The sequence below is a fragment of the Oxyura jamaicensis genome, chromosome Z (genome assembly GCF_011077185.1).
Source record: "Oxyura jamaicensis isolate SHBP4307 breed ruddy duck chromosome Z, BPBGC_Ojam_1.0, whole genome shotgun sequence".
NCBI classification, from domain to species: domain Eukaryota; kingdom Metazoa; phylum Chordata; class Aves; order Anseriformes; family Anatidae; genus Oxyura; species Oxyura jamaicensis.
In genome coordinates, this window is record NC_048926.1 from 44,563,162 (window position 1) to 44,576,933 (window position 13,772).

At 37.6% G+C, this 13,772-nt stretch overlaps 1 protein-coding gene across 9 annotated transcripts in view; it reads left to right on the top strand.

The window, feature by feature from the left end:
• AOPEP (aminopeptidase O (putative)) overlaps nucleotides 1–13,772 on the top strand; it is a 200,956-nt gene that overhangs the window by 120,414 nt on the left and 66,770 nt on the right. For 7 of the 9 annotated variants that reach the window (XR_004745988.1, XM_035309148.1, XM_035309146.1 and 4 more), the window contains one exon: nucleotides 687–770. Coding sequence is in view for 6 of the 9 variants with exons in the window: in XM_035309148.1 (XP_035165039.1) it covers nucleotides 687–770 (84 nt within the window). In the remaining 3 variants the exon portion in view is untranslated. Of the gene's footprint in view, nucleotides 1–686; nucleotides 771–3,245; nucleotides 3,351–13,772 lie in introns of all 9 variants that reach the window. The other 2 variants (XR_004745989.1, XR_004745990.1) reach the window with 2 other exon arrangements.

Below are 13,772 nucleotides of genomic sequence, written 5' to 3' on the forward strand. Positions count from 1 at the left end.
CCGCCCCCCCCCCCCCCCCCCCCCCCCAGCTCCATCGCCCTGCTCCGTCCCCTGCAGGTCTTGAGTGCTCCACCTGACCCCTCCCTTCACGCTTCTTTAAAATTTATTTGAATAAAATCAAACCCGCATTCAGATCAGGAATAAAAACATCCTTATGGGGAAAAAAAAAAAAAAAAAAAAAACCACCCACGTGCTGTTACCTTATTATTTAATACCAACCCTGCTGTCCGCAGTCGGCGTTGGTATCTGGGGCAACGCTCGAGTGGGAGGCAGGACATAAATTTTGTGAAAGGTGTAAGAGGTAGGGCACAGAGGTCTTCCCCAGGATTTCTGCACGCAGCAGTGATAGCTGGCCATTCGGCAGCCTGCTCTGGCATCAGGCACGCTTCCTTTATGCAAAATAAAATGAAATTCTTAAGCTGGAAGCTGGAAGTTTTCTGTAGAGAAGAGCAAAAGGGAAAGTGCTTTCGTAGGCTGAAGAACAGCATCTCGCTTTGACCATGCACGAGTAACTAAGCAGATTACCTAAGAACATGTCATTCTAGATGGGAAAAATGCTTTTCCTCTTTCCAATGAAGCAGTGGAAAAATGTGTCTCGAGTCTCTTTATAGCTTCTTACTAACGCTGAGTAGCTGCACCCAGGTTGCATCTTCTTCCAAAAAAAACGCTACGGTTTTGAACTGCAGGTCACAAAATGGATTCGGACAAACCAGAGGATCAGAAAAAGTGGCAAAAAGAAAAGAAGGCAGGATGAAGTCATTTTCCAAAAGGTAAGGGATCATGATGTGCGTTTGTGTAGAGGGACAAAGGGCAGCAGAACTGAAATGCTTTCAGCTGGTTCCGTTTTAAACTCTAAAGAGGTGGGTTTTGGCATCTTTCTCAAGGTGATAGCAAAACAATGTTATTGATAATTTCAGTGTTTCACTCTAGTTGTTATGGAAAGGAATTTATAGTCCTTAAATATGTTTATAATTTCAGGGACAAAAGTTCCCTGTGTTTGTGTTTAACGTGAATGTTTTGCAGAAGTAAGATAAGAGCACTCTCATCAGAGGTAACTTGAGAGCTTTTGTCTGCACCATTATTTTCAAGACTTCAAGTACTGTTAGCTCAGAAACAATTTTTCTTGGTGGGTTTTGGGACAATAACAAATATGATGTGTACATTGAAAAAAGTGCTATAACTGCATCTGGCTCGTCATTCAGAGGGTGATCTGAAATATATTTGCACTCAAGCAAATGTGTCTTGGTGGTTATTTTAAAAATAACTAAAAAAGGATTTTAAAAACTGAATGCCACCCAAGTTAAACTATTTTTAAACCAGTGACTTTTCATTTACCTATTGTGAAACATTTGAGCTATGATGTTAAGCTGACCATTTAAATTACAAAGTAGAGAGGTAAGTAATCAGCCAACACTTGTATTAAATAACTATTTTATGTCCTCTGGGGGGGAAAAAAAAAAAACAAAACAAAACAAAAAACATTTCTAATAGCTATCACAAATGAATAGGGATATATTTCCAAATGCATTATTAGAATTACAATTTTTCTTTCTTGCTTTGGTTATAGAAATATATTTTTAATTATTATTTTTAAACCCTTGTTACCTTTAAAGGATTTAAATAGCAGTATGTTGTTTTGCTGTTTCGACAGTGCTTCTAGAATGTATGATGAATCATTGCTGTTTCTGTAGCCAAATTCTTGCTGATAGCATGACTGCCAACTCCTGGGATGTGTTGCCTTAGTATGGGCATTGCAGTGTTTGACAAATGTCTACAAAGTGCATTGTTGTATGTGGTTGACTTACCAGCTACATGGTGAGTTTAAAAAATCACTAAATTGCATCCTTCAGTTTGCTATTACTTTTAATTTGTAACTGGTATACATCATTTAGGAAAAGGTGTTTTGTATTTGTCGCACTTTAGAATGACATGATCCAAACATAAACGATTTCACCAAATAATTCCATGTGTTTGTTTTCCCATATGTGAACGTTTCTTTGCACGTTTGCCATTTGTATTTACAATCGTTTGTTATTATTAAGAACAATTTCTTAAATTAGAGTGTAAATTGTTGAGCAAAATGCATTCAAGGTCCAAATAGCCCTAATATAAGCTACAGTCTGCATACAGTTTGAAGTAATTTTGAAATAGTACAAAGTAGGTCCACATCTTCAAAAGTATTGTTAAAAGTATCTCACACTGTTGCTCCGTCATCTTTTGTTGCTTCATCTCTTTTTATAGGAGAAAGCTTCCTCAGTGCAAAACCCCTTTATGATAAATTCCCATTTTTATTTGAGATATTGTTCAGCTCCTACTGTTCCAAGGTTTGTGAGATAAATCTGCAGGGTGTAGGTCAGCTGTGTTGGAAACACAAATACTAATGTATTAAACTAACATATGCCTACTTTTAAAAATAAATTGTTGTAAGGTCTGTAAGCAGAAATGTGAACTAAATTTAAAGGCAAGAATACGCATTTTCTTCTAATATCCTTAAGTATCAATTCTCAGAGATTCATTGTGGATTCAGAGAGATGCATTGGCAGGGTATTCAACTGCATGGGAAAGGAAAGGCATGTAGATAACCTTACGTTTGGTACTGAAACTGTTGACTGCGGACTGAGGATGGGAATCATGTTCCTTGGAATAATGACTTTTCCAACAGAGTTAGAGATGAGAAAAGAGGAAAAAGGAGTGAGATCTCCCTGGTGCTGGCAGGACCTTATTTCAGTATTTGGATTCAGACTTTTGGTTCCAGCTAAGTTTTCCATAAAGACTTACCAGTCCAGGCAGGTGTTGCCCAGGCAGAGTGGATGGGGCTAATCTCCATTCTGCTAGAATTCTTGACTCTCATCTGGCTTCATGTTGGCTTGTAGTAGAAACAGCATGGCATAGTTCAAGTAATCCTTTGTGGATAAACAAGAAAACAAGGAAGAAAAAAGTACATAATGAAAGGCGAAGGTACCTTTGAAGAAAGCAACAGAGGCAGAAGTAAAACAAGGGAGTGAAAACAGGAAGATGAGAAGCAGAGCAATAAGTAAACAGAAAAGTCAAAGAGTGGGTATCAGCTTGTATCACAAATGTAATTAAATTAAGGTTGCTGACCTGTTTGCTACAGCTAGAAAACCAAGCTATATATTGATCTTGTTGATCTTAACCTTTCAGAATGAGCACAAACTTTAAATATAGCCTCTAAACTTTCATGTTCCTGTGCTGTCCGATTTTCCTCTATCATTTTTTTCTTTATGATAGGAAGTCCTATTTCTAATACAAGATGGATGACTTTGCTATACTGAGACACCGCCAAATCAAAGCAACTACTTCTGCATCTAACTACAAAATCTAGGACAGAGATATCTAACTATGGAATAAGTGAAACAGAATTGTGGAGGAAAGGTTGCTGACAACTGCGGGGGAATTACTTCTTGACAAAAGTTGTCTTCTAAACAGTTAAATTTTCAGGAGCTGGCTGTACACACGTCTCTGCATTTAAAGAAAATTTGAAAATAGCATGTGCTGGGTAAGAACTGTGTAACTTGTAGTGCTAACTGCACTCAAGGGGCACGTGAACCAGTGGGGAAGCTTGTGCAGAAAGGTGTGGTGGTGCTCTCCAGCATGGACCCTCACACAATGGATTAATGCGGTGTAATGAATTTTATGGATGAGAAGGACTCTCTAGACAAGTAACTAAGAGTTCTTTGGCTTTTCTCTCTTTTTTATTTTTTTAACTTCTTTCCATTTCAAACCTTTTACTGCTCTTTCTCTCAAGTGTTTTATTTTTTTTCCTAGCTTTTACTAAAATCTGTTTTTTCTGCTTCTGTTTCAGTGATCTTTCCTTCTTTCTTCTTCTTTGTCTCTTTTGGTCATCTTCAGTACTGTTTATTACTTCCTGTTTGCTTCTTTCTGCTTTTTAAGTTCTTCCCTTTTGCTCACCTTATTTGATATAGTACTTTAGATAATCATGTGACAGTCCCACATTCAGACAGAAGTGTATACGTACCCCTTGCATTTCTGCTTTGGTCAACGTTCTTCATCTTGTACTTTCTTTACTCCTTATTTAATCTTATGCTGTCTCTTTATCCTTGTAATTTAGCTGTCGGCAAATTCTTCAGTCTGTATATGTATTGATACAGAATGTTGTTTATGTGAGAAAATTAGAGGAAAGTAGAACAAAGCTTGGAAAGGATTGGTTAAAATGAGTGCTCTGCTATGGTGAGATGAGTGGGAGAAATGCTAAGCATTATATTTTTGTTGTTTTACTGGAGTCTGCTTGTTTGAAAAAGGTTTCTGTTGTCCATACCAATTCTGAGTGTTGGAAAAGAATCATCTTTCAGTCTGACGAGTGGAACTGTAGAATGTGATACGTATCCACTGTCAAATTTGAGGAGCAACATTTCTTTTTATGAGGATACTAATTCACTTTTACTTAAAATACAGTGTTAAAGTATAAAAGATGCTTTGAAAAGACTCCTGTGGCAGTAAAAGTGTCATAAGATGAGATGCCAAGCCTACACAGGAGTTAGGGAGAGAGCATTTAAAAGTGTGTGTATATACAGTAAGGAAGATGACTTGTTGCAAATTATCAGACTTGAGTTTGTCTCCGTTCAGTTTTAGTTTGATCCTGTACTGAAACTTTGAAGGATAATTCAACTTCTCCAGAATAATTTATTCTACTTTATTGGAAGTATGTTTTTCATATGTTTTAAGTTTGTCAGTTAGTTTACAGAAAATTTGTCTTTGATTTTGTTTTCCTGGCGGTTGTTGCCATTGATCATGCACTTTCTTCCCACTCCAGAGGTTTGCAGTTGTAGTAGTATTTAAACTCTGTTAATAACCTCAACAAAAATTACTTTGTTGAAATAGCAATTAATTTTTTAATAATAAAAAAAAAAGTTGTGGTATGTATGACTAATGCTAAATGCTATAACTCTTTAGTACTTCAATAAGGAGATCACCAGTGTAACTAAAACACAAGAAATGATTCTTGCAATTCATTATAACGAGTTGTGGTGCTACACCTGAAGTAGAAAATGTTTTGATGTCTCTGAGGCACCAAAAAAAGTAGAAGAAAATATGGTGTGCTAAGAGAGCTTCCATTTAACTAGAGAATTTATTCAGGATAATGTCCTTCTGCTAATTCAAGTAAAGGAATAGTAACATACAAAGCATTAAAGTTTCTTTAAAACTTTAATTATTATGTATTCTCTGTTTTTCAGAATGAATGCTTTTACTTAATCAGCCAAACTGAGAAACAAAGCAAGCACCAAGTCTGAAATACATATCTCGCACTTGCATACTCCATAGTGCATAACAGCTGAAGGAAAAAAATGTAACAATTCCTGAAGTGTTCTTCAGGAAGTGTTCATTGGAATCACTTGTGATACCTTACATAGCCAAATTTTCTTAATCCTACAGAACTGTAGGAACACTCTGTGTTTGCTGGTATCCATTGTTAGTAGGTAACATTTATTTCCTTTGTCAAACATGGAAAGAAAATTTGAATGCACATCATGTGTAGAGCAGAATTGCAGTAAATGTTAAGTCATTGTAGAAATAGTGTGTTGTTTTAAAGAACTTTCCCTTGAATACATAGGAATGCAACTTCAGACTGTTAAACATTTTCGGTGTTTAGCTTTCTATCCTCATAAAAATAACTATATTTATGGATTGTTTGGAAACTGTAATTGTACAGCTCCAAAACACTTTATTTTTTAGGATTGCCCTGCCTCTAAGCTGACTTGAGGTGCATTTCATAGCACAACCTGTGCCTATAGGTAAAAATATACACATTTGCTTGGGATTTATGGTATTGCCATAAAAATAATTTAAAAATTAAAAAAAAAAAAAAATCAAATTCTGAATCCAGTATCAGCCATGTCTTATATTGACATGACACTACTGAAAACGTTGTTTTCCTTTTTAATAGCACCTGTCTTCATTAACAAGTATAAATGTATAGCATATTTCACACTGAGTCTCCCAGATGGATGTTGTTATTCTGTTGTCAAAGGATGAATATCCCTACTAGGCCACATTCAAGCTGCAGGTTTAGATCAATGTTGCAACTTATCACCACACATACAGTGATACACCTGCTCCCTTTCAGAGTCTGAGGTGACAATTTCTAAATTATGAGAACTCTCGCCAGCATGGCCGTGTGTTGAAATAGTTTAAAGTTTACAGATAATTACATCACTGGTAATTATGGTGGTTCAAACCATTGGCCTGCTTCCTCCTATGCAGTGAACGATTAAGGTCACTTTAATGTAAAAAATGAGTTTTGTGAAGGAAAAAAAGGCAGTTTTAGTGGACGGCTTTCTTCACTTTTGATTTGTAGAAAGAACTGGTTATACTCCTGTGATAGAACAGTATTTGTTAATCGGTCTCATTGGAGGCATTTGAATGAGGCAATGTTTGCACATGTTATCACATGATAAATTACTCCAATCTACTAATGTCACCAACATTTGACTCTATTGGTGATTCTAGTTAAAAAGTCATTTTTAGTGGTTGGGCTCTTTTACACCTTAGCTTACAAGTATCTTTTGTCCTTAATTAAACAGGAAATGGAAAATTGTTCTTTGCAAAATAACAGCATTTGATTCTTTTTAGTACTTCTCAAATGTCTTACTGTCCACTTTTTATGGTGATGTAGTGAGTTTTGGGAGTAGAAAGATAGTTGTCTGTTTCCGGACATTTGCAACTGGACCAACTTAACTGCGTTTGAAAAATGTGATGCAGTGCATTGAAATACTCCATCAATTGTCTTCTACAGTGTTTCCTATGGATTTTTTTCAATTACTGACAATATAGACTTGGGCATGGCAGTTGAATAATCCACTTGGTCTAAATGTCCCAAAGTTATTCCAGAATTACTTGACTTTAATGACTCCAAAGGAGTTTTAGTGGGTCTACTGACTCTAATATGCTTTATTTCAGTATTAAATGTGTTGTATTTGTATTACATTTATTAGTCATTGTCCAGAATAGGCTTAATAAGTTTTCAATGATGATTCTTAGCCATTGTTCTCATTCTGTGTCTTTATCAATTTAGATTATGTTCAGATACTGTATAGTAAAAGCACATGTAGGTGTCTGTAAATGTAGATACTGTTATTTAAAGAAAGAAATACATGAGCACAGAAGGCAAAGGCTAGAGCTTTTACAGAACTGGTTTTAAACATTTTGAAAGTTGTTAATCTGCTTTTTCATAGCTGTAGGCCTTAATGGTGGCCATGGGTGCTTCTTAACACCCTTCTGCCTGCCATCTATCCACTAAGAAACTCTTAGATTAGTAAGGTGGCCCTTAAAAGCACATATATCCTGTGTAGCCTTAATTGAACAGGTAGAATCGAATTCCTAAAGTTGTGTAGATTATACTGTGCTTATTTTGTCTATGCTGCCTATATTTGTTTTACTTTTCTTGTGGTTGCAAATGTAGTGACTACTCACAACTGTCTAGCTCCTATCTTCAGATGCATTGCTCACGGGTTTTATGTGACCTGTGCAAGCACGCAAAACTAAACTACAGTGTCTCAATATTACCATGTTATCTGTGCTTCAGTTTTCCATGGTTTTGATTCAGAAGTGATTTTCAGTGGTGATTGATAAAGTATAAGAAGTTTGTTGTCCGCTTGTACTATAGCTGTGTTGTAGTTAATAATCAGCCCTCAAGAAAAGCTTTTACCAAGAAAAATTGCTGATCAAAAAGAAGCTTCAGGAATTACATTGTTCTGTACATGTCTTTCTTTCCATTCTGCCTTTAACTTAGGCATCCACTGGCTGTTTCCAGATATACTTGTTAGTGTTCTAAATCAGCCATATTCCTGTTGCTATAAGGGAACTCCAAATTAAGGCAAGACTGAAGTGTGAGCTCCGGGAATCTGAACAGATGCATGAGGGAGATGTTACGAATGTCCCACCCATGGTAAACTTTTCTCTTGACACTTTGAGCATATGAAACAGTTTGGTTGAAGGAGAGATCTAACTTCTGATTTCCTTGATTGTCTTTATTGGGAGATGTGATTTTTTTTTTCTTTCTTATATAACAGAAGAAACAATTGTATAGGACTTTGGAGTGGGTGCAGAGATAATAATAGAGGGGGGTAACTATAGAATTCCTTTGTCTTAAGCTCAGTTTCCTTTCATCTCCTGCCATTTCCCCTCTCTAAAGTAGGTGCCCTTCCGAGCACATGCCAGCATATAGGATAGGAAACCTGCAAGGTGGAGTTTGTCATCCAAATTTACCCTCATTGTGGCTTGATAAGTTAGGTCTGTATCTTGACAACTTTATTTTGTGTTACTGTGAGTAAGCCTCTTAGGTTCACAAATGCTTATAACGAAGTAGAAGGAAATACTAGGAAACACTTTTTTTTTTTTTAATGTTCTCTTTTTGGGGGCACAGGCATTCATATTTAGGAGAAGCGATTGCTTGAAGAAACTAAAGGATTGATAGGAAAAGTGATTTGGACCTACTTGAATTTATAGATGCAGTTACCTGAAAAGATGATGTATTTTTTTTTTTTTTTAACCAGTGTAAATAGTTTATATATCATACTTTTATTCTTATACACCCCCTTATTCCACACCATCTGTAATATTTTTCTGGGAATTAAGCAATTGCTCCTTGAAAAACTGCCATATCTGTTTATCAGGACAGGAGAGGAGACATAAATAACAACACCAATGCTTTTCAGTATCATGTTCATTGCTCCTATTTTTACAGTTGCTAAGATGCTGGGTTGAATTGTATAAAATCTAGAGATTCTAGGCTTCTCAGAACATAAAATCTAGTAGTGTGAAGACGCAGTTATAATGTGACTGTATGTTTACTAAGTGTCTGCCATAGAAGGAGATGGGATGCCATCCAGAGGGACCTTGACAGGATTGAGAGGTGGGCCTGTGTGAACAAGGTCAAGTGCAAGGTCCTGCACGTGAGTCAAGGCAATCCCAAGCACGAATACAGGCTGGGCAGAGAATGGATTGAGAGCAGCCCTGAGGAGAAGGACCTGGGGGTGTTGGTTGATCAGAAGCTCAACATGAGCTGGCAATGTGCGCTTGCAACCCAGAAAGCCAACCGTATCCTGGGCTGCATCAAAACCAGGGTGGCCAGCAGGGTGAGGGAGGTGATTCTCCCCTTCTGCTCTGCTCTTGCGAGACCCCTCCTGGAGTACAGCATTCAGATCTGGGACCCCCAGCACAAGAAGGATGTGGACCTGTTAGAAGGAGTCTAGAGGAGGGCCACAAGGACGATCAAGAGGCTGGAGCATCTCTCCTACGAAGACAGGCTGACGGAGTTGGGGTTGTTCAGCATGGAGAAGGGAAGGCTCTGGGCAGACCTCATAGCAGCCTTCCAGCACCTAAAGGGGGCCTACAGTAAAGCTGGGGACAGACTCTGTCAGGGAGTGTAGTGATAGGACAAGGAGTAATGGCTTTAAACTAAAAGAGAGTAGGTTTAGATTAGATATAAGGAGGCAATTCTTCACTTTGAGGGTGGTAAGGCACTGGAACAGGTTATCCTGAGAAGCTGTGGATACTCCATCCCTGGAATTGTTCAAGGCCAGGTTGGATGGGGCTTTGAGCAATATGATTTAGTGGGAGGTGTCCCTTCCCATGGTAGGGGGGCTGGAATTTGATGATATTTAAGGGATCCCTTTAAACCCAAACAATTTTGTGATTCCTAAGTGCCTTTTTTATCTAAAAAAATCATTAACATTGCATGAGATACCTCAAAAATATGTGCTGTTTCTAAGATCACTGCTGGAGGGTGGGGAATTATAGCATAGTATGGTTGGGTGTTGGGCGGCATGATTCTTACTTTAGAAAACAGAAACGTGCCATCATTTGTGCCTGCACAGCATAGAAAGAGATATGAATAAGCTGGAGGTAGTAAAGAGTTACTATGAGAAATAATAATTCTATATAAAATTCATTATTACAGAGGTATAATTATGATAATGATGTGTGTTGCTTTACAACTATCTAAGATAGAAATGTAAATGTAGGTATCTTTTGTGAATGTCCTGTGCCTGGTATAAAGTGGCATGTAAGTAAATATTTAAAAGGCTATATTTAGTTAAAAGTATCTGATCTGACCATTGAATTTTCCTGTGGTTTCCTGTGCAGTTTGTCAGGGACATAGGGACGTCTGAAAACCAACCATTTTCTACTTACAGAGTTGATTTCATATCTTGCACTTGTTTTTAATCAGTTAGAGCCTGTGAATGTCCTGCACAGGAATCTGTTTGAAGTGTTTTTAAAAAGATTGTGTAATACCAATGACCTAGATGGCGTGTAGACACTAAGTCTTTTCATTTGTTTTCTCTTGTCCAGAGCATTGAGACAGGAAGCATTCTTAGAATTATTTTTAGATTTTTAAAAGTCAACCTTTATTTCCTCTTGTAGCCAATCCTTTGGCTAGGTCCGAACGCAATATTGTTCACCCTTTCATGGTGCCATATGCTTAAAATTCTTTGCTTTATTTTTGGTGCCTCATTTTTAAAGAAAGTACTCAAAAACTTCAGTCTACATTGTATTGTCATACTTGAAATGTCTGGGTACTCCCCAATGTGTTCATGATTCTTTCCATCATGGGTCTAAATCAAGCACAGTAAGTGGGTTGATTTTTTTTCAGACTAAATAAATGATCATGTCTAAAGGACTGGGCATTTTCTTGCTCCGTAATTGTAGCGTCTTTATGACATCGCATTAATTGTGAGAGAAGGATGGCTAAGAGAATAGTAGTCTGGAATTCTTGTCTCCCTGTTAGCATATCTCCTTCTCATTTCCCATCTGAACAGAGAAACTATCTGTAGGTCTGAATGTATCTTATGCCTGGGCCATGGTGCTGCTGTTGTTTCAGCTGACATGTCTTTTATTTTCCAACTGAGGAGAAATTGGGTGCATCATTGTGTTTCCTTAACACAATGCTCCTTGTTTCTTTTGCTCCTTGTTCCATTTCCAGTGTTAAGATCTGAGAAACCTCTTCAGACGTGTCTTTATCTCTGAAACTCTGCAATATGTTGAAGTTACTGGAAAATACTATCCTTTCTTATACCACATAAATGAATTATGCTGTTTAGAGAAGGTGAGCAAGGCTGAGTTCTGCTTCTTTGTGATGTAGAAATATGCTTAGACAAGTGTTTTGTTACTTGACAAGCCAAGTTAATATTTCTAAACCATACTGAGATTGGAAGAGGTGATGACTGTGAGAGCTTAGGGAATGTCTATTTGTTGGTGGTGGTGTCAGAGCAATGACTGATGGTTTTCAGCAAGGGAATTACAATGTTATTTGTCCTTTGTGCTAGACTTCAGCTTTGCGGTATCTTACTTTCATTTGTCTTGCAATACAACTTCATGTTTAAAAATCATATGCTAGCCAGTGTTGGATTGTATTCCTTCCATCAATGAAAAGCTAGTTTTTCAGTTTACTTTTTCCTGAATCATCTTTATCTGAATGTGTTTATTACTCTCAAACCTTAGAACAAGCCAAATGAATAAAAATGTTGTAAAATTGTCTGGATGGCAATGGAAATCCCTTGTGACTAAACAAATCTGTGGAAGAGTTACTTTTGGAAGACTATTGTATGAGGTTTAATTGGCCATAACATTGTGGCTATTTGTTAAATGTTTATGAAAACCTGACTTTGGACAGAAAAACATGAACTCTTGCTAACTTGCCTGCAGATTTCAAAAATGAAATTCATTTCACAGAGAAAATGAGAGAAGGTGGATCAATATATTGTTGTCTTCATTATTATGATTCTAGTTACAATTACAATTTGTATAAACTTGAAGTGGCAATGTGAAAAGTGACCAAACCATGAAGTCTAATCAACACAGATAACATCCTTGAGATTTTGTCATGCTTGCTGGTGTCTTGGCAAAGGAGATCCAGGTAGGCTTGTGAAAAGAATTGTTGATTGTAAGTTGAAGCTCAAAGCTTTTCTCACGCCCTGCTCCATTACCTGCATATTACGCTGGGGAGGCTTCTGTTTTCTTTTGGGAATATTACAAATAGCCTCATTGGTGGCCTGCAAAGCACTCCAAAACTGGACATAAAAATGAAGTTACTTTAAGTTGTCGTGGGGCACAACAACCCCATGCAATACTTCAGGCTGGGGGAAGAGTGGCTGGAAAGCTGCCTGGCAGAAAGTTACCTGGAGGTATTGTCAGCAGTCCGCTGAATATGAGCCAGCAGTGTGCCCAGGTGGCCAAGAAGGCCAACAGCTTCCTGGCTTGTATCACAAGTAGTATGGACTATGGAAATGATTGTCCTCCTGTACTTGTCTCTGGTGAAGCCACACCTCAAGTACTGTGTTAGGTTTTGGGCCCCTTGCTACAAGAAGGACATTGAGGTTCATGAGCATGTTCAGAGAAGGGCAACAAAAAGCTGGCGAAGGGTCTAGAGAACAAGTCTTATGAGGAACAGTTGAGGGAGCTGGGGTTGTTTAGCCTAGACTAAATAAGGCTCAGGGGAGATGATATCACACTGTACAATTAGCTTAAAGGAGGCTATAGTGATGTGGGGTTCAGGCTCTTATCCCAAGCACCAAGTAATAAGGGCAAATGGCCTTAAGATGTACCAGTGATGGTTTAGGTTGGTTATTAGGAGATTTTTTTTTTTCATGAAAGAGTTGTCCGGCATTGGAACAGGCTGCCCAGGGAAGTGGTTGAGTCACCATCCCTGGAGGTCTTCAAGGAATGTGCAGATGTTGAACTTTGTAGCATGGTTTAGTGGTGGTCTTCAGTACTGGATTAAAGGTTGGACTAGATGATCTTAGAGGTCTTTTCCAACCTGAATGATTCCATAAGTAACATGTAAGGAGAATTTGTCTACCAAATTTTGTGTTCTGTTTGCTTTTAATGTTAGGAGATGGGGGATAGAAGTAAAAATACACAGAGAGGAAATGTCAAGTTTAAGATGTCCTTACAAGGATATCCTTCTTGTTCTAGAAGCTAGCGTATAGTGCAAAGGGCTCTTTTCCTGTTTATTGAATTTATTACCATCTTGGCTTAGTTAAGAGTGGACTGGGTGGGTGTTTTGCAATGCAGACTTTTTTTCCAAAGCACTGGCAAAGATTTAACAGTAATCCAGCTGAGTTCCCCTAAGGGTTTGAGCTAGAATTCTGACTTTCATATTAAATTAGGCATAGTTACAAGACAAGAGTTATTTGAAGTTTTTGTGAAGCATGTGACTAACAGAGCAGGCAACTGGGATGCAAATTGTTTCATGTATTTTTGTTGTTGTTGTTGTTGCATCAAAAAATTATTCAGGACGCAAAAGGTTCTTATTGAACTTGAAGGATCTCTCCTCATTTTTTTTTTTCAATCTTGAAAAAAAAACAACCCTCTCAAACTACCTCCCCCCAGCTTCCCATACTTGAGAATTGCTCCCTAAAAAAGGTTTTCCCCTTTTTGCTAAGCATGTGTAGCTATGTACAACTATCAAGTGGATATGTTTTTTTTTTTTTTTTCTGTTTGTACCTCACTTGTATTTTTGAAGTACTTTAGCAGATGTTGTCATTTATGTGATAATGCCTGAATTAACTTCCCCTTTGTTTCCTTGGACTGTGATTCTTTTTGACAGGGTGCTGGAGCCATTTCTGCCAGTATTATGGGTTACGTCACGAATGAGAACCGTGAAGTAAATGTTGTTGCATGCAACTTAAGGCAGAAACTTCTTATAAAACTTTGAAATGACCTGTTACCACACAATAACTTTTTTACCCAAGAATTGTGTTGTGCTTTGAAAATAGTGTGATAACTCTGTATTT